This window comes from Lynx canadensis, chromosome E2, assembly GCF_007474595.2.
Source record: "Lynx canadensis isolate LIC74 chromosome E2, mLynCan4.pri.v2, whole genome shotgun sequence".
In the NCBI taxonomy this organism is placed as follows: domain Eukaryota; kingdom Metazoa; phylum Chordata; class Mammalia; order Carnivora; family Felidae; genus Lynx; species Lynx canadensis.
The window spans coordinates 36,670,119-36,696,087 of record NC_044317.1 but is presented as its reverse complement, the minus strand read 5'-3'; the positions used below and the strand labels follow the sequence as shown (position 1 = coordinate 36,696,087).

Here is a 25,969-nt window from a genome sequence, read left to right as displayed (position 1 = left end):
TGCCTGCCAGCTCTCCACTCTTAAATCATGGTTGTTCCTCATTCCTCCAACACAGAGGCAGCTTGTGGTTTTCCAGCACCTCAGGTACCGGACCACCCTGCCTTGCCAGAGCCTGGGAAGGTTTGTATTTGTATCTCCCTATAGCAGCTCTCCCTCAGTGCATCTGTTACTAGACACTAAACACTGATGCACACCCAAGGGTCTGGATCTCTGAGGAAGAGAATGTAGAATATAAAGGCTTGGGGGAATCCCTGTCAGTACAGGAAATATTAGTGTATTTCAGCTGCCTCTCCTTCTGGTTAACTGACCTCCACGATTGCTTTGGCTGGCCTCCCCCAAGCCCTTTTGGCTTTAGCAAATGAGTAACATCAGTTAAAATCATTGTATTAATAAAGACACTTTTAGTTGCAAGTCACTGAAGCCCTGTGAAAATGAGCTTAAGCCAAATAAAAAGATGGGAGGTTTAGCCAATAGCTTTGAGAGCCATATGTGAATTTAGACACAATTATTAAACTCATTAGACACATGAGTTTTAGGTATGGCTGGATCCAGGTGCTGAAAAAAAATCATCAAGAATCTACCTGTCTTCATCTATCTTTTTCCCTTTTCTTTTGAGTACAAACTCCCAAGCACTAAAAGAATAGTTTTGCTGAGACTCCCAGACTTGACTGAGGTCCAAATTCATCCCTAGACTAATCACATGATCACTAGTCAAATGCCTATTACTAAAAGAAGGCAGTGGTGAGAATGAAAATAAGGAAGGCTTAGATCCCCAAGAAGAAAAATCAGGGTAATATCACCTGGAGAAGGGACACAGGACAAGCCAAGTCAGCAGATGCCCATGATGACCAAGCAGCCTAGTTCCCTTTCCTCTCTCCCCTACTCACAATCTACTGATTCATTCAGTACACCTCAAAGTCTCCTGACAGAAAGCCCTCCTAGCTTTCCCTCTGCACTCCTACTCAGGCAAAAGTCCTGTTTATCCAACCTCTGTGTCCTCCTACCACACAGTCTCCTAATATCCTGTTCTTTTCCTTCAAAGCACTGATCAGTTCAAGATTGTATAATGACGTGTAACTATTAACCTAGTGTATATCTTTCTATGAGATTGTAATCTTCAAAGAAATAAGATCTTGTTGTCCCAAGAGCCTAGTACAGTCACTGGTACAGTAGGTACTTACTAAATATGTGTTGATTCATCCACTGGAGATAGTAAGTCCAATCAGACACGGTCCCTGCCTGGCTTCTATGCTAGTGAAGGAGATAGCCGAGTAAATCACTGCTCACAGTCCAACTGCAATGCTTTCTCCAAGAAGGGTGGACCCAAGGGAGTCTAGGGGAGGAACATATAAATCAGAAGGATCCAGGAATGTTTTCCTGAAGAGTCATGATGTTGACCTAACTTTAGGAAAATAAGCAAGATGAATGACAGGAGGAAGATGCCCTTAGAATAATGTTAGAAAACAGGGAAATGTAACATAGCCTGATACAGTCCTGGGAGAATTGATGGCCTTGATCTCATTTCGTTAGCCACCCAGAATAGGGATAACTATATAGGAATTAGGCCTTTTAGCTAAGACTATGCCTTTTAAAAAAAGAAGAAGAAAAGAAAAGAAAGGAAAGTGAAAGAAAAGAAAAGAAAAGAAAAGAAAAGAAAAGAAAAGAAAAGGGGGCAGTTCTAAAGTAGAGTTTGTTGGACAGAAAAACTAGCTTAAAAGGATAGGGAGGAGCCTTCTGATTACATCAGCAACTGCCACATAGTAGGTCCTCATTAAATGTGTGAATGCCTGGATGAAAGTCATTGGAATCCAATTGTTCTGCTTAAAAGCACGAGCAAAGCCAGCCAAGGATATGGCCCATTAAGAATCCAAGCAGACTCCCAAAGGCACACAAAAGAAATAAAGGGCAAAAGAAATTACTTTAAAGCAAGAAGATTTATATAACGCTTTCTGCGTAGAATAAAAATGTGCCCAGCTTTGCATGCCATTTGCTGCCAGGATCTGAGATTGTTACTAAGAAAAGGGTGGGAGGAGGCTGTTGGGAGAAATCAAATGCCAGGCGGAGACACAGGCACAGAGAATTCAACATTGGGGATTTGAAAAGAAGGCCTGGAACACAAGCCTCTTTTGTTTTTCAGGCTTCTCTTAATTACCATGTTCAAGACCTGAGATTTATGAAAAAGGCACTATTCAAAAGGACAATTTACACTCCATTATAGAGAAAGTTCAGTCACAGTCCCCAGTTTCCCCTCTAGTTGCAACCTGAGTCATTTGTGGGATGACTGTGTTAAGTATGGAGGAGAGCTATAAATGGTTTATAAGTCAGCATGTTGCATCACAAACTGAAGTGGTTGCTGCTCCCAAGGCTGGGAGCAGAATCATGAATCAGAGTCTAAAGTTCTAGAACAATGTTTGTGAATCAAATCTCACAATGAGTTGCTCTTAATAGCATTCTACAGTGATGCCCTCACCACCCCCCCCCCATCTCCTCAATGCAAACCATACCTCATCATGCATGGAACCTGCAAGCATATCTTTCCAAACTAAGATGGATGAGTTGATGAAAGGGGTCACTTCCAGTCACTTTATCTTAGGTTATCCCACCTTAGATTAAAGGAACACTACCCTTTATTGAAGACTTGCTGTATGGAATATTTCCCCTACTTTCTCCTCAGGATCATTAAATCTGTCAATAATGGCAAAGACTTTAGATCTTATCCCATGCCTTTCTCTATTCTAAGTGTTTTATGCATATATAATCAATTTTATGTCGCACAATCTTATGGGGGGTATTGCTGTCATCCCCTACTTTTCAGATGAAGAAGCTGAGGCCCAAAGAGGTTTGGTAATTTCCCAAGGTCACATAACTCTTAAATGGTTATGTCAATTTTGGAACCAAGGTCATTAGGCTCCATAGTCAACACTCCCAACTGCTATGATATGTTGCCTTGTAAGAGGGGGTGCCATCTAAGTCAGATGGAACCATTCCTTGTCACAGCCCCACTCTGTTAACCATTCCTGGTGTCCTCCTACCCACTGCTACCACTCAAGAGATGCTAAAGAAGCTGCCAACCTTGATTAGGCATGAGCCAATCAGCACATCAGTTTTCTCCTGACCTCAGTGATTGGCTCAGAGCTGGGACTGTGACCCAATCAGAGCCAGTGAATCATGATGGAATTTTTCCTGGGGACTTTGGGAGAAAGAAGTCCTCTGTTCTCTCCTGAGAAGCAAGTGGGGAGTGTGGGGAGATGAGTTACTACAGCACTTTACTGCTATGAAGAGAGACCACTAAGAGGGAGTCAACAGAGAAAGCAGAACAAAGAGAAGACCTCCCAGCACAGGACTATGGGGGCATTGCCAAGAGTACCTAGTGTTGGGCTCATGCCATGCAATATAATGGGAGCCCCTGAAGTTGAGTAAGGCATAGTATTGCCATGACCCCATTGGGGCCCTGAATCCAGTGACTCTTGAGGTGTCAAATACCTCCACACTGTGTGGTTCCATGAACCAGTGTATCCCTTTTAATAGCTAATATGAGTACGGTTTTTTGCAACTTGAATCATAATGCACTATAATCAAAACAATCTCCACAAACCTTATGAAAGGGGAGCCCAAAAGCCCAATACTGTGGTGGAATAGTAAGAGGTGGAATACTGTGGTGGAATAGTAAGATTTGCTGATCAAAGATAGAACAATGTCTAAGGCCCTCACCATGCTATAGAACAGAGAAAGAGCAAAATTTCTTAAATTCTCAACCATTCTCAAGTTTTACATTTTTTGTACAAATGGAAAACAGCAAAGATAATCCTCCCCAAATGGCTATTAGCAGGTTCATTTTCATCATTACATTTAACTTTAGTTAATGTCAAAATGACTTTAAATGCTCTGTCAGCAGGGCAGAAGGTTGTGGACCAGAAATTTGTTGAAGATAGGGCAAAGTCAGCCAGGCATCAAAAAATAGCCAGGGGATTTGGATTGGTGAGCTGGTCAAAGAGGACTTTAGCCTTATGTACGTGTTAATCTCTTATAAAGGAATGTATTTGTAAGTCATTCATATAATTAAAAGTTAACTTTAAAATAGGGTTAAAGGACAAGTCATGTAATTGCATTATCTTAGACAAGTATTATCATACTTTTTTTGGTAGTTTTATGGTTTTATTAGCACAAATATGATGTGCACATAAGCTGTATGTCTATTCATTTTCTTCACTACACAACCTGGCGCCACGATTGGTGACTGATGGCCAGCTGAGCTGCTTTTTCCCTAATGGCTCTGTGGTTCTTGGAGGAGACATTGTAAGCACTCTCTGCACAGTAAGATTTGTTGCACATTAGCAACACTTCAAGCTCCTTGACAGTTCAGACTAGGAACTTCTGGAAGCCACCAGGCAGCATGTGGTTTGTTTTCTTTTTGCTCCCTTAACCAATGTTGGGCATCAAGATCTAGCCCTTGAATCTTCTGAGCACCCTATGGCTCTGGGTTTCTACTAGTTTCACTTAATTTTGACATATGGGTCTGACTGGTACCAGATGAACTTCTTGGTCCTCTTTTTAATGATCTCAGGTTTCACCAGAGGTCTGAGGGTGACCATGATGAAGTAGGAGACCTCTGCCACCTCCTACAGACAGTGCTGAGGAAGAGCTATCATACCTTTCTTTTTTTTTTAATAGTAGAATCCCTCAAATGAAATGTTACATAAAACACTGTAGTGAACATCTGTTGTTTCCTCTTTTTTGATATAGAGTTCAAAAATATGATAGCTTGCTTCCGGGGACCCATCTTCTCCTATTCACACTTAACTGTGGTTTAGGCACATGGTCCTGGATGAAAATATAATTTGCTTCTTGAGCTCTCCTGGCACGTTTCCCACCCACACCCCCCCCCCCGACAATTCTGGAAAGAGACAGCAGTGGCATGGTTTTCTAATCTCCCTGAATCCCCTCCCCATCCAAAAAAAAAAAAAGCAGACAGTAACTAGATACTAAAACCAAAAACAACTGTGGACAACAAGGTCAAATGACAAGGTGTCCCCACAAAATTCAAAAACACAAGAGAGTGAGGACAACTAGGACCAGTATTACAAAATCTGCATTATATTCACATTGATACAGGAGAAAGCAGAGGGAAGAAACAGGGCAACTGATGGGATGGCAAAATTGTATTTATGGAAGGCAGAATGGGCTGATTCAAGCAAAGCAGTTGAAGCAACAGACGGTTTGCCTGTTCCAATATTGGATGAGTACAAGGGGTCTCCGATAAGATCTGAAGAGGCTGGAGCAGTTTAAACAACGTGGATTCCTAAAGCTAATTGACCAAGTTCCCTTCCACAAAATTGATGAAAAATATAAACTAGTATTTCAAAACTAGCTAAAAGATACTTCAAAAGATACAAGGTATCAAAGATTAACATGAATCAGAACTAGAAAAATACTGCAGTTAAGTGACAAAACTTAAAGAAAATTCAGAATAAAAGTGATTTCAGAAATAAAACTAAACCAGAAAGAAACAAGAGTATATATAGACTACAGATATTGCCTTATATGAGTAGAAGATGAAAAAAGAAAGCTTTTAAAGAATAAAGAGAAAGAAGATTTGATATAAAGTGACAAACACTGAAGCCATGTAAATAATATATAACATGTTTTTTAGGGGTTACTGCAAATGAAAACCAAACCAAGGCAACAACATGACAAATAGTAAAAATAATTATTCAAGAAAACTTTCTTAAAATAAAGACTTTAAACTACATTTTGAAAAGGCACCCCTTAAAACTGAAAATCTTGACCCAGAAAGACAAACACTAAGACATATTCTAAACTTCAAAGAGAAAGAATAAAATTGATCCTTTTTTGTATCTAGGCCAAAAGGCCAAATGAATTATAATGGAAAGAAAATTAGATTTCCACTAGATTTTCAACAGCAATTCTTTATGCTGGAAGAAAATAGAGTCACATATTTAACATATCAAGGAAAGAAAATGTGAGCCAAAGATTTTGTATCCAACTGAGTATAAAGGGCACAGAAACAAACAACCTGCTATCAACATGCCAAAACTCAGGGAATCTTGCCCAGAATTGTAGTCATTTTGAAAAAGGGTTGGTTGTGATTAAGATGAAACATGAATTACTTCTGAGTGGCCAGCAAAGTTCTATCTCTTATTGTAGGTGGTGGTTATAAGAGAGTTCACCTTATGTTAATTTTCAAAGCCATATGTTATGCTTGGTATAGTTTTCTGTATATGTGTTTTATTTTTTAATAAAACTTTTAAGGGGCACCTGGGTGGCTCAGTCAGTTGAGCATCTGACTCTTGATTTGGGCTCAGGTCATGATCCCAGGATCATGGGATCCAGGCCCATGTTGGGCTACTTGCTGGTCATGGAGCCTGTTGAGGATTCTCTCTCTCTCTGTCTCTCTCTCTCTGTCTCTCTCTCTCTCTCTCCCTCTGCCCCTCTACATTACTCTCTTTCTCTCTCTCTCTCAAATAAAATTTAAAAATTAAAATTAAAAAAAACGCTTAAAAACAACAAACATAGGGGCACCTGAGTGGCTCAGTCAGTTTAAGCAGCCAACTCTTAATCTCAGCTCAGGTCATGATCTCACAATCATGAGATCAAGCCCCACATCAGTCTCTGCTAAGCATGGAGCCTGCTCAAGATTCTCTCTCTCCATCTCCCTCTGCCCCCCACCACTTGCTCACAGGCACATGTGCGTGCTCTCTTTCAAAAAAGTAAAATAAAACACTAGACAATTACATTTAGAGAAATTTGAATATGAACCAAAGATAATATTAGGAAACTATTGTTGTTAAATTTTTAGGTATGAAATAAGGGCATTGCAGTTATATAGTAGAATGTTCTTATTTTTTGGAGATGCATGCTGAAGAATTTACTTGATTATTTTTTTTTCAATATATGAAATTTATTGTCAAATTGGTTTCCATACAACACCCAGTGCTCATCCCAAAAGATGCCTTTCTCAATACCCATCACCCACCCTCCCCTCCCTCCCACCCCCCATCAACCCTCAGTTTGTTCTCAGTTTTTAAGAGTCTCTTATGCTTTGGCACTCTTCCACTCTAACCTCTTTTTTTTTTTTTTCTTCCCCTCCCCCATGGGTTTCTGTTAGTTTCTCAGGATCCACATAAGAGTGAAACCATATGGTATCTGTCTTTCTCTCTATGGCTTATTTCACTTAGCATCACACTCTCCAGTTCCATCCACGTTGCTACAAAGGGCCATATTTCGTTCTTTCTCATTGCCATGTAGTACTCCATTGTGTATATAAACCACAATTTCTTTATCCATTCATTAGTTGAGGGACATTTAGGCTCTTTCCATAATCTGGCTATTGTTGAGAGTTCTGCTATAAACATTGGGGTACAAGTGCCCCTATGCATCAGTACTCCTGTATCCCTTGGGTAAATTCCTAGCAGTGCTATTGCTGGGTCATAGGGTAGGTCTAGTTTTAATTTTTTGAGGAACCTCCACACTGTTTTCCAGAGTGACTGCACCAGTTTGCATTCCCACCAACAGTGCAAGAGGGTTCCCGTTTCTCCACATCCTCTCCAGCATCTATAGTCTCCTGATTTGTTCATTTTGGCCACTCTGACTGGCATGAGGTGATATCTGAGTGTGGTTTTGATTTGTATTTCCCTGCTGAGGAGCGATGTTGAGCGTCTTTTCACGTGCCTATTGGCCATCCGGATGTCTTCTTTAGAGAAGTGTCTATTCATGTTTTCTGCCCATTTCTTCACTGGGTTATTTGTTTTTCGGGTGTGGAGTTTGGTGAGCTCTTTATAGATTTTGGATACTAGCCCTTTGTCCGATATGTCATTTGCAAATATCTTTTCCCATTCCGTTGGTTGCCTTTTAGTTTTGTTGGTGGTTTCCTTTGCTGTGCAGAAGCTTTTTATCTTCATAAGGTCCCAGTAGTTCATTTTTGCTTTTAATTCCCTTGCCTTTGGGGATGTGTCGAGTAAGAGATTGCTACGGCTGAGGTCAGAGAGGTCTTTTGCTGCTTTCTCCTCTAGGGTTTTGATGGTTTCCTGTCTCACATTCAGGTCCTTTATCCATTTTGAGTTTATTTTTGTGAATGGTGTGAGAAAGTGGTCTAGTTTCAACCTTCTGCATGTTGCTGCCCAGTTCTCCCAGCACCATTTGTTAAAGAGACTGTCTTTTTTCCATTGGATGTTCTTTCCTGCTTTGTCAAAGATTAGTTGGCCATACGTTTGTGGGTCTAGTTCTGGGGTTTCTATTCTATTCCATTGGTCTATGTGTCTGTTTTTGTGCCAATACCATGCTGTCTTGATGACAACAGCTTTGTAGTAGAGGCTAAAGTCTGGGATTGTGATGCCTCCTGCTTTGGTCTTCTTCTTCAAAATTACTTTGGCTATTCGGGGCCTTTTGTGGTTCCATATGAATTTTAGGATTGCTTGTTCTAGTTTCGAGAAGAAGGCTGGTGCAATTTTGATTGGGATTGCATTGAATGTGTAGATAGCTTTGGGTAGTATTGACATTTTGACAATATTTATTTTTCCAATCCATGAGCACGGAATGTTTTTCCATTTCTTTATATCTTTTTCAATTTCCTTCATAAGCTTTCTATGGTTTTCAGCATACAGATCTTTTACATCTTTGGTTAGATTTATTCCTAGGTATTTTATGCTTCTTGGTGCAGTTGTGAATGGCATCAGTTTCTTTATTTTTAAAAATTTTTTTTTTCAACGTTTATTTATTTTTGGGACAGAGAGAGACAGAGCATGAACGGGGGAGGGGCAGAGAGAGAGGGAGACACAGAATCCGAAACAGGCTCCAGGCTCTGAGCCGCCAGCCCAGAGCCCGATGCGGGGCTCGAACTCACGGACCGCGAGATCGTGACCTGGCTGAAGTCGGACGCTTAACCGACTGCGCCACCCAGGCGCCCCAGTTTCTTTATTTGTCTTTCTGTTGCTTCGTTATTAGTGTATAAGAATGCAACTGATTTCTGTACATTGATTTTGTATCCTGCAACTTTGCTGAATTCATGTATCAGTTCTAGCAGACTTTTGGTGGAGTCTATCGGATTTTCCATGTATAATATCATGTCATCTGCAAAAAGTGAAAGCTTGACTTCATCTTTGCCAATTTTGATGCCTTTGATTTCCTTTTGTTGTCTGATTGCTGATGCTAGAACTTCCAACACTATGTTAAACAACAGCGGTGAGAGTGGACATCCCTGTCGTGTTCCTGATCTCAGGGAAAAAGCTCTCAGTTTCTCCCCATGAAGAATTTACTTTAATTTACCTTTTAAATGCTTTAGCAAAAACAAAAATCAATGTCAAGTCACATTTTGTTATTTTAATTTCTGAGATATAATATAGTATTATGTATTATATACACATGTTAAATCTTACAAAGAAATGGGTTTTGATAAATGCCATTATTCTATCAAAATACAGAATATTTTCCTCAGAACATTTCCTCCTGCCTTTTCCAAATCAATCTTCTCTCCAGCCCCTCACTGAGGGAGCCACTGTTCTGATTATCTCTTTCACCATAGATCAGTTTTACCTGATGTAGGACTTCATATAGTGGAGTTATGTAACACACAATCTTTAGACACGTTTCTTTTTTTATATCTTAATATCCCTAAAAATTGGAATGTATCTTAGAAATTGGTGGTGTTTAAACAATTAATAGCAGTGTTTTATTTTATTTTCATGTAAAATAATGGGGTGTCTTACAATCAGTGTCATCTTTGATTTGATGAATTATTTATATATAAATGAAACAAATATAGCAAAAATGTTAACAGTTGCTGAATCTTGTTGGTGGATATATGAATGTCCTACTTTTCTATGAGTTTGAGCATTTTTATACGAAAAAGTTTACTAAATAAATAAAAGGATACCACAATTGTTATACCCTGCTTTGGCCTTTTTTCCTCCTTAATTAAAGTGACCCTTAAATAATGGAATTAGCTGGAGCCTTTCCTGACCTCTGTGAGACCCTGACTACAGTAGGGACCTGGGTGCTCTAGACTAGTACAAATCTTTGTAGAATTTGCCTTTTCTCAGATATGTTATTATTCTATGGTCTATTTTTCCAAATTTTTCAAAAGCTTCTGTCCTCTGTGTCCTGAGAAAGAGGAGCTCTGCACTTGTGATCAAAGTGCCTTGTCAGGTACCAAATCCAGCATGCTGAGGGCCTGAGTCTGAGGCAAGAAAGAAAAGCTAGGGCCCAGAACTAGAACCTTGAAACTGGAAGACCACGGTACTGGTTCTCTAAGTATAGACTTACTTCCAGTTCCTCCTTATGAATAATTATAAATCCATATAATGGGTACAGAATATATAAAGATGGAATTTTGACATTAATAATATAAAATTTGGGAAGATGGAGCCATATAGAAGTAGAGTTTTTGTATGTGATTATAGTTAAGTTGGTATCAATTTAAAAATAGACTGTTATGGGGTGCTGTAATATATATATATATAATATATATATTATATATAATGAGATATATATAATGAAATATTTTTTAATGTTTACTTATTTTGAGAGGGGGAAGGGTCAGAGAGAGAGGTAAAGAGAGAGAATCCCAAGCAGGCTCTGTGCTCAGTGTGGAGCCTAATGTGGGGTTCCATCCCATGACCATGAGATTAAGACCTGAACCGATATCAAGAGTTGGGAGCTTAACCAACTAAGCCACCCAGGCATCCCTGTATATATAATGGAATATTATTCAGCCATAAAAAGATAATGAAATCTTGCCATTTGTAACAACATGGATAGAGCTAGAGAGTATAATGCTAAGCGAAATGTCAGTCAGAAAAAGATAAATACTATATGATGTCACTCATATGTGGAATTTAAGAAACAAATGAGCAAAGAAAAAAAAAGACAAACCAAGAAACAGACTTTTTAAAAAAAAATTTTTTTTTAACATTTATTTATTTTTGAGACAGAGAGAGACAGAGCATGAATGGGGGAGGGTCAGAGAGAGGGAGACACAGAATCTGAAACAGGCTCCAGGCTCTGAGCTGTCAGCACAGAGCCCAACACGGGGCTCGAACTCACAGACCACGAGATCATGACCTGAGCCGAAGTCGGCTGCTTAACCAACTGAGCCACCCAGGCTCCCCAGAAACAGACTCTTAACTACAGAAAACAAACTGATGGTTACCAGAGGGGAGGTGGGTGGAGATGTGGATGAAATAGGTGATAGGGATTAAAGAGACACTTACGATGATGAAAAAAAGTAAAATGAAATGATAAAACAAAACATATGTGGTCTTTGTTCTCAGTCCCCGGCACAGAGCTTCTAAAACCCTTGGAATATCATGAGTAATAGGAGTGTCTTTAGTTATTCATAATGAGTCCCTCTTAACCATATCTGAGTTTATGCTAAGAAGGTGGCTGAAGGTGAGCCCTTAGATAGTTTCAAGGGAGGAGCTGGCCATGCACCATGATTAGAGGATTGGAACTTTCAGCCCCACCTGTAAATTCCAGGGAGGTGAGTGAGTCTAGACATTGAGTTCAATCACCAATGGTCAATGATGTAATCAATCATGCCTATCTAATGAAGCCTTGATAAAAACTGAAACAAGGAGGCTAGGGGAGCTTGTGGGTTGGTGAATATTGGTTTGCTGGGAGGATGTGTTGCAGGATTTTTTACCTCAATACCCAGTGTTCGTTGTCTCACTGCTTCAAAGAATGAAGAGGTGGACACAGAAAGAGCAGCTTGCAAAAGTTTATTAGAGTATGAGATCAGAAAGGAAGAATAGTAGAAAAGCTCTCTTTACAGAGAGGAGGCATTGGAAAGTGAATGCCTGCAACTATAGGCAAGGGTCCTTGTTTCTCTGGTCGTTCTCCCCTTTCCTTCCCCCTTGTTCCTTCTCAGGTTCTACCCTTATTGGCTTGATAGCTCTAGGTGCTGGGTTGTCCATTCCTGATTGGCTCATTTCCATTGTATGAGGGGTGGTCTATGGCCATACTGTTCCTTGTGGGTCATACGTTTTATGGTCTATTACTTATTTTTAGTCAGGTCTTTGTCAAATTCCTGAGGGGAACCTTAGGGGGCGGAGATGTGTCTTACATTCTTAAGAGGAACCTTATGCCCAAGGGGCTTTGCTGTGGTCAGATGCTCCCAGCTATTCCCCTCTCTGAACATGTGACCCCTTTACCCCTAACTGCCTTTAGGAATTGGGACAAGACCAACAGATCTTAACTGCTTCCTGCTGAAGGGCAGGCAGGGAGGGGTGGATGATGACAGAAAGACAGTCAGGGCAGGTTCAGCGGTCGATCCAGATGTCTGATATAATGGGAGGGTGTTTGGAAAATCTGCACTAGCAAAATTTTCATGGATGTCTTATTTTTTTTTTGGCATATGCAACAGCATCTACAAATGACATACAAAAAGAATATTAGACCAACAAACATCAATATTCCAAATGTAATGCCTCCTAGGGAGGAAGCCACACCACAGGAGGGAAAGACACATTGTAGCCATCAAAAAAATCCCTGGCATGTCTGGTCATATTTTTTATTAATTTGACTATAGTTTTTCCTCTCTTTCCCATACTTATTTGGATCTTGTAATAGTGTTGATTAGAATAACTAAGTACCTGAACTAGATTTTGGTTCTCAATCTTCAAATCTTCCTTTGGCCATCCAGTTTCTATAGGAACAACTCCATCAGGTGTAATTTACCTCAAGGAAAGATTGACCTTTGATATCCAGATTGCTGTAAGTTTAGGCAATTGTTTGTCTGTCCTGGAGCTAGTAGTTTCTAATTCAGTCATAGTTTCTGTAGTTTCTAATTCAGTCATAATGTCTCTTTCTAGCAAGGGAGTGAGGCTGTCTGGCATTATCAAAAAAGAATGTGAAAAAATCAAGTCTCCCCATATGCACCCCAGTGGCTGAGAAAAAAAATTTAGTCTTAAATTTTCTGGAGATGCCTCTAATAGTTACACTGCATTTGGATAGTTGGCCAGGAGGTGGAAAGGACAAAAAATGTGGCTCCAGTGTCAAGAAGGAAATCAACCATTTTTCCTTCTATATCTAGAGTTACCTGAGGTTCTGGATTTCCAATAAGTAATTGGTTGGGGGGAGCCACTGTAAAGAACCCTGGGCAGCATCAGTCCCTTTCAGGGACATTGGTTATCTGAGCCCTTGCAGATTGAGGTCCCTGAAGGCATTCAGATCTCCAGTGACTGTCTCCACACAAGGGGCGTGGCTTATGGGTTTCGACTTAATTGTTCCCTCTGAGGACATTCTCATTTCCAGTGCCCTGAAAGGCCACATAATTGGCCCATGATAATTAATGAGTTGCTCATCCCTATATCTCTCAACCGCTACCAGAACCCCATGTTTCAGCATTAAGAGTCTGATTCAACAAAAGCATTGTATCTTTCCAGGTCAACTCAAAAACATACGTGATAGTCTGAAAGGCCTCTATATACTTACTTGGATCATCAGAAAATTTACCTAGATCTCCTTTTATCTGTCTTGAATCTTGTAATGAAAAAGGTACTTGTAATCTTATCATAGTGGTGCCTCTTTGTGTCCCTTCTCCTGGCACTCTAACTTCTTGTAGAGGAAACACACCTGTACATTATGGGGAGGGCCTGAGTAAGGTGGGCAGCAGGGAGCAGAAGTGCACATTTGTGGGTTTTTTTCTTTTAAGTCTGGATATATAGATCGAGGACCCAAGGAGGAGGAAGTTGAGGTGGAAGATTTCCCTTCCTCCTTCTTTAGGTCTGCTTTGGGTACAGGTAATGGGCCCTTAATTGTTTCTTCTCCTGATTTCTGGACCTTGGAAAGGGCTGCCAATAAGCCAGGGTTGACCTTGCATTGCATACACATGTTGCAATTTTTCTCTTAAAGCCCCAAAACATCAAACATAGGGGACTTCTCCCCATTTCCCCTCATGTTTACAAAACAAGTCCAATTGTAGGATAGTACTATAATTGGTATTTCCCCCTGGTGGCCAGGTTTCCTCCTCCAATTTGTACTCAGGCCAAGCCTCCATGCAAAAGAAAGTGAGTTGCTTTTTCAGAATGCATCCCAAAGGAGTTTGGCATTGGTTGGGGAATTGCTCAGCTATAGAAAAAAGGGGAAAAGGCATCCCTTATCTCAATTTCCTATGACTGGCCAGGAGAAAACTCATCTCCTGACCCCAATTGTTGGCCAGGAGAAGCTTCATCTCCTGGCCCTGCATTTTGGCTGGCTATGTGAATGGCAGCCAAAAGCCCTGTCAGTCTCGTGAGGTGCTGGGAGGTACTTTTACCCGGGCTTGACCCTACCTCTAAGAGCTGGCCTGTCTTCCTCACTTTTTCCTACCCCTCCATTTCCCACCTGCAGGACTTTGGGGGTATCTACTATAAGCAAGACTCCCTTGGTTGTAGAAGGATGCACTAATTTTATTTTGGCCCAACAGCAATTTACATATCGATTATCAGCTGTTGAAGGGGGGGGTGCTGTAAGGGCCAAAGTCAAGGTCTAGTCCCCTGCCTCTTTCAGTAATGCCCACATAAATATGTTCCAGCTATGTGGGTGTCCATTTTAAAGTCACTAGATTGGTACAAGTCAGCATACACTGAGCTAAGTGTAACAAAATGGCTCCCATGTGTCCCGGTAAAAGCCCTTCATGTCATAGTCATCCATCCTTCAGGCATGGGGTGCATCCATTCCTCTGCTTTGCAGAAACAACACAAATGTGGAGCATTTGGAGGCCAGCAGTGAGGGTATCGCTGTCATTTCCCCAGTTTTTGGATCAAAGGAGGGGCAATTATAATCTTATATCAGTGTATATCATTTTAACCTTAGTCCATCCTGACCACACATAAAATTCCTTTCCAAAGATTTCCCTTCATGAACCTTCCACAACTTTTCTTTGCATCCAAATTTTGTCCCAAGCCATCTCTCTCCAAAGAACCAGTTTCACTTTAGGACAAAATTACTTCCTTTTACTTCAACAAAAATGTATTTCCATTCCTTATGTTGTTCTTACACATCTACTTTTCTATATACAGAGTTGCCTTCCTTATATCCATCAGTCTTAACCACATCTATAGAATTTTAACTCTTAGAAACCTTAGTCTCCAGTGAAAACTCAGTAGTAACCAGTGAACTGTTACATCAGAATTCCTTAAATGGCAAACTTATGAATCAATAAAGCACAAAGCATGTTTTCCAACAGACCCAAATATCCTTAGTTTTTCTGCAATAAGTCAAAAGCACAAACCTATGTTTAGTAAATAATGTTTCAGCATTCCATCCAATTTGGAAGAGGCCTAAATGTCCAATGAATTTAATCCAGTTTATCATCCAACAAAAACTTTATAGTTTCAGGTTATCAAAGACCTGAAAGCTATCTTAATGATTACCCATGAAAACTTTGAGACAGACCAAATTAACTATCATTTTAAGTCATCTTTTTGCTAGCAAACTGCGACAGACATAACATGAGCTTATTTGACCTTCAGTAAACCTGGGTAGAAAAAGTTTTTTGGATTTAATGCTGATTAGAGTTAACTCTAAAGACATGTCTATCTTAATTAAACCAATAAACTAAAATCTGTTTAAATACTGAATATGTTCCACCTGTGTCCATTTAAAAGTCAATCAATTTGTTCACCATTGTCAATTTTTATCTGGGGCACCAGTGGGGAAATCTGAAGTAAGCGGTACAAGTAAGGGGGTGTTTTTTGCCCCTGGACAGCAAAGGAGGAGTTAGAGCCAGTGGTCCTTGAGGCACCAAGGATTGTATAAGAACCAGTTTGTAGGCTGCACCCAAGGTGGGGCAGAAACAGGAATAGAGAGGGGAAGATGAAGAGGTGAGGTTCATAAAGAAGCCTGGACACAGATAAAAGCCCAGAGGGCTGAGAGAGAGGTCTCCTGGTCCTGCAGCCTGTCAGCTCAGACAGATGAGCAGATGCAGATATTTTTTTTCTCCCACCAACAAGTGGAAATGGGCAGTCCATGTCAGGCCAGAAAAGATGGGGAAGTTCCTAGAAACAAAAGGAGTTTTGGCAGCTGCTTGGGAATATTCCTTACTTAAAGTCCCCATCCTGAGGTAGACTAACCAGAGACAGTTGGCTCTAATTATCATCTGCATCTTGAGGGAGCCTGCCAAATGTCTTCTCTCCCATCCACTCCATGGACAGCAGGAGCAGGAGGAGGGTGGTGAGCCCAGGTGGCATGGAAGTCAGTGCTGCTCTCTGTTCTGGAAGAGACATTTGAAAATCAAAGATCCAAAAAATGGGGACCTGGGAGGTGAGCCATGCCAGAGTGTCAAAAATGGAAGCAAGCACAGGACTGCCTTCCAGTGTAGTTAGGAAACTTGTGAGTAAGACCCCTTGGAAGTCATCCAGATAACTCCTGGAGAATATCCAAGGGATCAGTCCTGGGCTCTTCCACCCATTTCCCAAAGGGAGAGAGAGAATTCCACTGGTTACCCAAATGGATGATCAGGGATTAGGTCCTGCCAAAGGCCTTCAAGCATCCATCAAAAAGTCGCCTTGGTCAGGACCCATCAGTTGCTGTTTGGCCTCCCCTGAGCCCATGCATCCAGAAGTTTTTCTCAAAAGGAAATTGGGGCTCCACCACACTGACATTCCCAATTATATTGGGAGATCAGGTGCCCATTATTTAGTTTGAGAATTTTATTTATGATAGAAAGAAAAGGGGGGGTGCTGGCTACTCTTAACTTATGGTTGGAAGACATTGATATCCCAGACAAGCCCACAAAGAAATGCTGTAGGATTTTTTACCTCAATACCCAGGTTTTGTTGTCTCACCACTTTGAAGAATGAAGAGGCGGACACAGGATGAGAAGCAGGAAAAAGCTTATTAGAGTATAAGGTCAGAAAGGAATAGTAGGAAAGCTCTTTTTGCAGAGAGCGGGTATTTGAAAGTGAATGCCTTTGACTACAGGCAAGGGTCCATGTTTTATAAGGTTCTGGTCGCTCCCCATCCCTTCCCCCTTGTTCCTTCTCGGGTTCTTCCCTTATTGGCTTGATAGCTCTAGGTGCTGGGTTGTCCATTCCTGATTGGCTCATTTCCATTGTATGAGGGGTGGCCTATGGCCACATCATTCCTTGTAGGTCTACTTATAGATGTTTTATGATCTACTACTTATTTTTAGTCAGGTCTTTTGTCAAATTATTGAGGGAAACCTGAGGGGGAGTAGATGATATCTGTCACATTCTTAAGAGGAACTTTATGCCCAACGAGCTTTGCTGTGGTCAGATGCTCCCAGCATTGTTCCAAAACATGTGTTTTTCCCCACCCAGGGACCTCAGGTCATAATCTTTCCCTCTCTGCCTACTAAATCCTATCTTTTCCTATCATAGCTGGCTCGCCTAAAGAGGGCATGGAAGCTCTGTGCCGTCGCACTTCCCCCACCCGCCCATACTTTGCCCTGTTCATCTCTTCCATTTAGCTGCTCCTGAGTTGTATTCTTTATCATACAATTGTAATCATAAGTATAGTGCTTTCCTGAGTTCTGTGAGTCATTCTAGAGAATTATTGAGCCTGAGTGGAGTGTCTCAGGAACGCTTGAGTTTGTAGTTGTTTAGGCAGAGTGCAGGTAGCTTGGAGACTCTACTTGTGACTAGTGTCAAAGTGGGAGCAGTCTTGTGGGACTGAGCCTTTGAGGTCTTAGGTTCAAATTTCAGCTCTGCCACTTATTAGCTATGTGATTGTCACAAGTAGCCCAATCTTTCTGAACATCAGTATTCCTGTCTATGTAATGGGGATCATAGTAGTATGTCATTGTGTTGTTCTGAAGCTTGTATGAGACAATGCAGTAGAGTGCTTAATACAGAACCTGACACATTTAAAATGCTTAATAAATATTAGCTATAATTAAAAAATATTATTAATAAAGAAAGCTTTGTGCCAAACCCAAATCACAGATAATGTTCTAGGTAAATATCTGTGCCTGTGTCCCCAGGCATAAAATAAGAAACAGATTTCCTTTCTTAAAATTTCTTAAAACACAGAAGAGTCTGAAGAATGAACAAGAGCTAGAATTTAAAAGCTAAAAGAGGGGTGCCTGGGTGGCTCAGTCGGTTAAGCCTCCGACTCTTGGTTTTAGCTCAGGTCATGATCTCACAGTTACCGAGTTCAAGCCCCCAACAAGCTTGTGCTCACAGCACGAAGCCTGCTTGGGATTCTCTCTCTCTGCCCCTCTGCCCTGCATGCACTCTCTCTCAAAAAAAAAAAAACAAACCAACAACAACAAAACTCCCCAAAAAGAAAACAAAAAAACAACAACAAAAAAAACACGTAAAGTTGAAAGTAAACTTTTTTTTTTTTTTTTTTTTTTAATTTAAAAGAATAAATGAGAACTACAAAACAAGGCCTTGCAGGGCACCTGGGTGGCTAAGTCGTTTAAGCTTCTGACTTTGGCTCAGGTCATGATCTCATGGTTTGTGAGTTTGAGCCCCACATTGGGCTCTTGCTGACAGCTCAGAGCCTGAAGCCTGCTTCGGATTCTGTGTCTCTTTCTCTCTCTGCCCTCCCCCACTTGTGCTTTGTCTCTCAAAAATAAATAAATGTAAAAAAAATTTTTTTAATAAAAAAATAAACATTAAAAATTTTTTTTTCAAAGCATAAGACCTTGCATAAATATTTTTTTTCTCCTAAGTTCCTAGGTCCTGAAACTATTTTGCAAGCCTCTCTAGGTAAAAGATTATGTGGCTTCATGAAGAAAATATCTGGGAAAAGTTGGAGAATAAACCAGCTGGAGATACTGATTCAAGCCATTGCTTAATATTTTGTCTGTGCTTTAAGGCACTGAATAGCTAAAATCACTGAGTTTGCTGCTAAGGGTTTTCTTTATATTGGTCTCTTGGACTGTTTCTGAAGTCTCCCCAATGTCCTTCATGGAAAAAGTAAAGTCAGAGTCCTCATACCCCCGCAGGACCAGGAAGCAAGAAATCAAGGAATGTGGAACAACAAATACACTGAATGAAAGAGGCTGTATTTGCTCCTGAAGCTTATACAATTGCTCTTTCTCCTTTGCTTTTCTACCCTTTCCTCTCCTCATGTTCAGTACTTTCTGGATTTTTTTGATTTGGCTGCTAAGACCACAACATTCTACCTCTGCTTTGACATGTTGTCAATGCAATACTGAATTGTAAATACTGCTTTTGTGAAATGTCTTTATTCTGTCTCAATCTCTGTAAATTACACTTATGTTGAACATGCCAGTTGCCTTGTCTAGCTTGGCTTTGTATCTTTACAAGTTTATCTTTAACCCACTTTGCAGGTCATTTCGAAAGCTTTACTGATACGTGTGTCCTGGCTATTAGCTCAACTCAACTAATATTTGCTTGTTAGGGAGGCAATAATTTGCCTCAAATTGACTCAGCAGATGGATCTCAATGAAATTCCCTGCTAATTTTCTCCTCAAATCTCAAGACTGACTTTTTAAAAAAATGACCCTTATTTAGAAAGGGAACCATGAGGAGCAAGGATAGAAGCTGACTGGTTTGTGGCAGAGACAAAGAGAGATGGAGAAGCCTGAGCAAATGCTCCCAGATCCACTCACAGTAGCCATCTCTGAAATAACACCACAACGGTCTAAGAGTTACATTGTTTCCCTTTTTAAACTTTCCTGTGGGGCACCTGGGTGCCTCAGTCAATAGCTTCCGATTTCCATTCAGGTCATGATCTCACAGTTGGTGACTTTGAGCCCCGCATCTTCTCTCTCTCTCTCACCTCTGTCTCTGCCCCATCCCCTTTCATTCTTGCTGTCTCTCTCTCTAAAGAAGTAAAAAAAAAATTTTTCTTGCAACATACAGGAAATCCTTGTGATTACTTTTTATTATGGTAAAATATACATAAAATTTACTATTTTGAGCATTTTTAAATTTTATTTTATTTATTATTATTATTATTATTATTATTATTATTATTATTATTTGGAGAGACATAGAGAGCAGGGGAGGGGCAGAGAGAGGGAGACAGAGGATCCAAATCTGGCTCCTCACTGTCAGCATGGAGCTGGACACAGGGCTTGAACCTACAAACAGTGAGGTCATGACCTTTTTAAGTTTTTTAAAATTTATTTATTTTGAGAGAGAGAAAGAGAGAGAGAGCACGAGTAGGGGAGTGCAGAGAGAGGGGGAAAGAGAATCCCAAGCAGGATCCACGCTGTCAGCACAGAGGCCCACACAGGGCTCCAATCCATAAACTGTGAGAACATAGCCTGAACCAAAATCAAGAGTTGGCCGCTTAACCAACTAAGCCACCCAGGTGCCCCTTATCATTATTTTTTAAAACATTGACAGTATGTTAAGCAAAAGGAAAAATTAGTCATCAATAAGCCCACCACTCAAAGATAACCATCATTAACAATGGACTGTTTATTCTTTCAGATTTTCAAATCTATCCTAATATCCATTAAAAAAGAAGTTAAAAAATATCATTTTAGGGGCACCTGGCTGGCTCAGTCTATAGAGCATGCAACTCTTAATCCAGGGATCAAGAATTCAAGCTCCATGTTGGGCAAAGAGCCTACTTGAAGAAAGAAAGAAAGAAAGAAAGAAAGAAAGAAAGAAAGAAAGAAAGAAAGAAAGAAAGAAAGAAAGAAAAGAAAGAAAAGGAAAGGAAAGAAAAGAAAAGAAAAGAAAAGAAAAGAAAAGAAAAGAAAAGAAAAGAAAAGAAAAGAAAAGAAAAGAAAAGAAAAAGAGGGAGGGAGGAAGGAAGGAAGGAAAGAAGGAAGGAAGAAAGAAAGAAAAAAGAAAAATATCATTTTAGTCTTGTCATTCCCGGGCATCTTGGTTGGGGCTGATTCACACCTAAAGCAGGAAGATAGTGGCAGCAAAGAAGATGAAAAAGTCACTGGAGTTGGTCAATTCTAGTTTCCAACTCGTTATGACAAGTGGAAAGTACATGCTGGGGTACAAGCAGACTCTGAAAATAATCAGATATGGCAAAGTGAAACTGGCTGTCCTCGACAACAACTGCCCAGCCTTGAGGAAATCTGAGATAGAATACTGTGGCATGTTGGCTAAAACTGGCGCCCATCACTACAGTGGCAATAATATTAATTTGAGCACAGCATGGAAGAAATATTACAGAGTAAGCACTCTGACTAGCATTGATCCAGGTGATTCTGATGTCATTAGAAGCATGCCAGAACAGATTGGTGAAAAGTAAATCATGCAAAACTTTTCTTTAATAAAACTGACCAGAGCTTATTTTAAAAACACTGTTAAAAATTTTTTTTTAACCATTTAATCCTCTCAGGAAGGATTAAACACTGTCATCACCTTACTGACAGGTAAGGAAACTGAGGCTCAGTGAGCGGAGGCTGCAGCTGTGACTGAGGGAGTCAGTTGGGCTTGAAGAGGAGGCTGAAATATCTTCAAGCTAGGGCCAGTCACTTAGAAATCAGGTAGAAATGCAGGTTGTTCTGCAGATGAGGAGGCTAAGGCCCAAGAAGAGGACAGTGCTGGCTCAAGGTCATACATACAACAGGTTAGAGACAAATTTGGAACCAGAATTCAGAACTCTCTGATCTATGCTTTTTCCACTATGATACTGCCAAGCCTTGCCTTGCACCTGTGGTTCTCAAACTTTAGTGCACATCAAAATACTGATTATAGGAAAACCCTGGGTAAACCCACCCCTGGAGTTTCAGAACCAACAAATCCAAGTACAACTCTGAATCTGCATTTTAAGGAAACAATCAGGGGCTCCTCAATAACACTTTAGAATCACTGCCCTGGATCAAGGCATTTGATTATTAAGGGCACTAACTTCTACTGACTCCCCAAGTGTCCTTGGGAGCAAGAGACCAAGAGTTACCCTTAAGTCACCCGAGCACCCAACTTGAGCATGATTTGACATTCTGGAATGTCATCCATCTCTCACTCCAGCACCATAATGTGCATCTGCTCTTGGAAGATCCTCTCACTTTCTATTCTGGCCCTCACTGACTACAAGGACTGGCTGCTCTGCACTCTTGGGGGCTACTCTTAACACTTACTATGCACTGCCCATCTCCTGCTGGACTGCAAGGACCTTGAGAGCATGGACCTTGTAGAGAGCTCGGACCTTGTAGAGTCTACTCCATTCATTGATTCGACAGAGAACTTCTGTGTAAGACGTAATATGCCTTTACTTTGCCCTTTAGACCAGATTGGAGATGCAGAAGAGCCTATTTCTCATCATCCATTCTTCAGTCCAGGCCAACAGTGGACCTTGCTGGTACCACAATCCATCCTCTCGCACCCTCTACAATCCATTTTCATGCAGCAGAATTTAAACATAAATAGGATTGTGTCACTCCCCTACTTTAAGCTTTCCAGAGGCTTCTAATTGTTCTTAGGATGAAGACTGAAATTCTTACATTTAGGACCCAGGCCACCTGTCCAACACCACTCACCTCTGACCCTTGTCTTCTAGCTCTGCCCCTCTTCCTCACTGTCTGCTCTACAGTCACCCTAGCCTCCTTGGAGCTCCTCACCAGTCCCTGGCCTGGGATGTTGTCTGCCTCATCACTGACAGAGATGGAGTGTGAAGTGCAAGATGGATATTAAGGATCTACTTCTATAAGTGGAAGTGGGAGGAAGCAGGATTGGGCAGAGAAAGAAAAGCCATGAAGCAGGCTTGCCAAAGCCTCAGCCAACCTCCTGGGGAAGGCTTGGAGCAAATATTGCTCCAGCACTTGCTGAGTCTTGCTCTGTCACTAAGTTTAGGCTTCTCCAGTTAGGGTGTGATGGCAACCTCAGGCAAGGCAGTTCTGTGCAAGTGAGGCTGACACTGATGGCACTGACAGGTAGAGGCTGTCTGCTAACCACACCCCTTGGTTGAAGGCAAGTTCTCCCCTCCTATTTTTTAGGCAAGTTCTTCCTTGATGGGTGAGGGCACATCCCCATGTCTACCACATGGGTCAGTACTGCTATCCCTTATCATCCTGACAGGCTTCTGGGTAGTTCATAGGCTTCGTCCTCTGGGAAACTTTCACTCAGACCTCTGGGCTATAAGTGCTCATAAAACTCTGTCCTTTTTCTCCCCAGTAGTTATCACAGTTTGTAATCACATGCTTGTGTGTGTGTGATTATCTAACAGATGTCTGTCTTTCCTAAGACACTATATGTTTGTGCAGGCAAGGACCATCTGTGTGACTCACTATAGTCCCAGAGCTCAGGCCAGTACCTGGTACATGGTAAGGAATGAAGTAAAAACTTGTTAAGAAATGAAGACTCGTACCATGTCTTGCAAACAAATGACTTTCCCAATTATGTGGATCGTCAAGAGCTTGCTGTGTATTTGGAGTTCTCATCCAGCTCACAGGGAGGACATTCATGACTATTTCAGGTTTTATCTTTAATATTTAGGAGCCTGCTCCTGCCCCACACCAATCTGGTCTAAAGGGCAAAGTAAAGGCAAAGTTCACACTATTACCACCATCAACATCACCACAACTACCACCCATAAGCCTTTTAAGGGCCCAGTGCATTGCAATGTCAGTGCAAATTTCCAAACCCAGAGAGCTATACGAGCCTGGTCCCTGCAGGTATGGGCTACATCACTGGGTTAGAAATCACAGTCCCTGCTCTACACTTAGCTGTGCCATCTGAATAAGTCACTTAATCTCTTTGAGCTTCACCTGTAAGATGGGGATAATGCCTGCCTTTTTCACTTCATTGATGTCAATCAGGTTCAAATGCAGTGATAGATAGGAAAGTGCTTTGCAGATTGTAAAGCATGGTTCACAGGAAAGAAAGGGAGCTTTCTTTTCATGTAATCGTGACAGGTTGGCAAAGGACATAATTGGGACACTAACTTGTTTTCTACCATGATGACGTGGGAGCCCACGTAGATGGACTGTGTGCTACGCATTGTTTTTCCCAGTTGTGCAAATAGATTTGTGTTCCCCTCTATGCCTGCCCTTCCTTCTACCTCCTCTGCCCCTTCTGATCAGGGGTGGAGACAACAGGAAGTGCACCAACCCTTGGGTGAACAGTGAGGGACTGTGTTGACATCAGATGCAGGTCAAGGTTAAGTGTGTTTAGAGGTGGAGGGGTGTGTGGGTGTGTTTCTCCACAACTGGGCAGAGCAGGTGAGAACATGACGTTGAAGGCAGTGTAGTCCTTAGGGAAGCCAAACTCCCTGGGGGGAAATCTTTTACCTGGAAACTGAATACCTGGCCACTGAGACTGAAGCCAGGAAGAAGACAGTATAGACATAGGTGCTGGAGGTGGAACCATTGATGAGACGCCCAAATAAACTTCCAGGGTCTTTGGTGGGCAAGCCAGTTTGCTAATAGGAATATTCAGAGAGATTTTTGGTTTCTGCTGCTCTCTCCATCCCATTTACCCTTTTATTGGTAATCAATTTATTTAATCCAGGTATATGGCATTCTCTTGACAAGGATGAATAAGACTGACCCACAGCACTAGGTTCCAAACTTTTGGCTTTTTCAGTTACCCCACTGAACTTTCTTCACAGCCCCATGACGTAAAACTAAGCTTACAAAGGCTAGGTAACATGCTCAAAGTCAATCAAGAGGTAAGGGACTATATGTAGCTACATTTAAACCTGGATTTTCCAGTACCTTCTCCCCTACACTGCTATGGAGGGTTTTTTGTTTTTAAAGTTTGCTAATTTATTTTGAGAGAGAGAGAAAGCACAAGGGGAAGAGGGGCACAGAGAGAGGGAGGGAGGGAGAGCATCCCAGGCAGGCTCCACGCTGAGTGAGGACACCCACACTCACAATAGTGAGATCATGACCTGAACAGAAACCAAGAGCTGGTTGCTTAACTGAGCCACCCAGGTGCCTCTACACTGCCGTGTTTTTTAAGTTCACCTCCCCCCCTTCCTACTTTCACACATCTACTGTGAGTGTGTGTGTTTATTGGGGTGAGGGAGCTTTGGGCTGTTTTTCTACCTGAAAAACACCTAGGCAGTGTTTCCAAGATGGGAAGGGACCTTACGGGTTACTTAATCCAATTTACTTTGCAGATAGAGAACCTGAGGCCCAGGGAGGGACAGTGACTTTTCTCACATACTCCCTGGATTTTGGGGTCTCAGACCTGGTGTCTTCCAGTCCTATTCTTGCCCACCCTCAGGGAGCCAGGGTGCCTCTGCCTGTTAATATCTTTGCCAAAAATAATAGCTATCCTATGCTGAGCAGTCATTCTTCAAATATTTACTAGTGCCTACTATGTGCCAGGAAACTTTACAGGTGCCATATGAATAGGTTGAACAAAGAAAACTGCCCTTCTTGAGCTTACATGGTGAATGGAGCTTAACAAGTCAGTAAGAAGTATATAAATACGATAATTTCAGATGCTTGCAAGGAAATAAAGAGGCAATGACGGTGGGGAAAGACTCCAGATGGAGTAGTCAGGAAAAGCCTGACCACCTGGTACCTGCCAAGTGCTGATCCTTTAATTCTCACAATAACTCTTAAAATCTAGGTTCAGACCTCCGCTTTTCTAACAAGGAAACCCACATTCAGAAGGGGTAAGAGTGGCAGTGAAGTCCCAAACTCCTAACCTACCAGCCACTGTAGGGCCCTGGATGATGAAACTCCGGACGAGGACTGCACCATCTCTCAGCCTGCCTCCTCGCAGGTATTGGGTAGTGGGGGGAGGGGCTGTGGGAAGGCGGGATGCCCTCCAAGGAGACGCTGCAAATAGCTCTAAATTCGCAGAAGGCTGAAAGAACAGCCCCTGGCTGGCCCCAGCCCAACTCTGGCCGCAGCCCAACTCTCAGCACCCTCAGCGAGGACAAAGAGGCTGCCCCCTCCCACTCGGGCAGCTTCCGAAGACCGTTCCCGCCTCTTGTCCGGCCCCGAATCGGGCCGGCGCGGGGCACTTTGGGACTTGTAGTTGATCCAGTCCGCCACACCAGCTCCGGAAGCAGACTGGGGAACTACAAGGCCCAGGAGTCAGTGGGCAGGCCCGGGGCGGATCCGCCGGCTGTGGGTGTGCGATCGCTGGGGGCCGGGCTGTGCGGGCTT

General features: G+C 41.7%; 1 protein-coding gene across 1 annotated transcript; it reads left to right on the top strand.

The window, feature by feature from the left end:
- Positions 1 to 27: 27 nt before the first annotated feature.
- Positions 28 to 21,153, top strand: LOC115502105 (60S ribosomal protein L30-like). The gene is made up of 3 exons (XM_030297312.1): positions 28 to 84; positions 13,667 to 13,821; positions 20,799 to 21,153. Exons 1-3 carry the CDS (start codon positions 28 to 30, stop codon positions 21,151 to 21,153), a joined length of 567 nt encoding a protein of 188 aa, XP_030153172.1.
- The last annotated feature ends 4,816 nt before the right edge of the window (positions 21,154 to 25,969 follow it).

What these genes read in the sequence shown, in the direction of transcription:
- LOC115502105 (XM_030297312.1), top strand. Translation starts at nt 28, where the DNA reads ATGGTTGTTCCTCATTCCTCCAACACAGAGGCAGCTTGTGGTTTTCCA. An exon ending in GTGGTTTTCCAGCACCTCAG is followed by an intron (nt 85 to 13,666) that starts GTACCGGACCAC and finishes TTTTCTTTTAAG; the next exon opens with TCTGGATATATAGATCGAGG. An exon ending in AGGGCTGCCAATAAGCCAGG is followed by an intron (nt 13,822 to 20,798) that starts GTTGACCTTGCA and finishes TCACACCTAAAG; the next exon opens with CAGGAAGATAGTGGCAGCAA.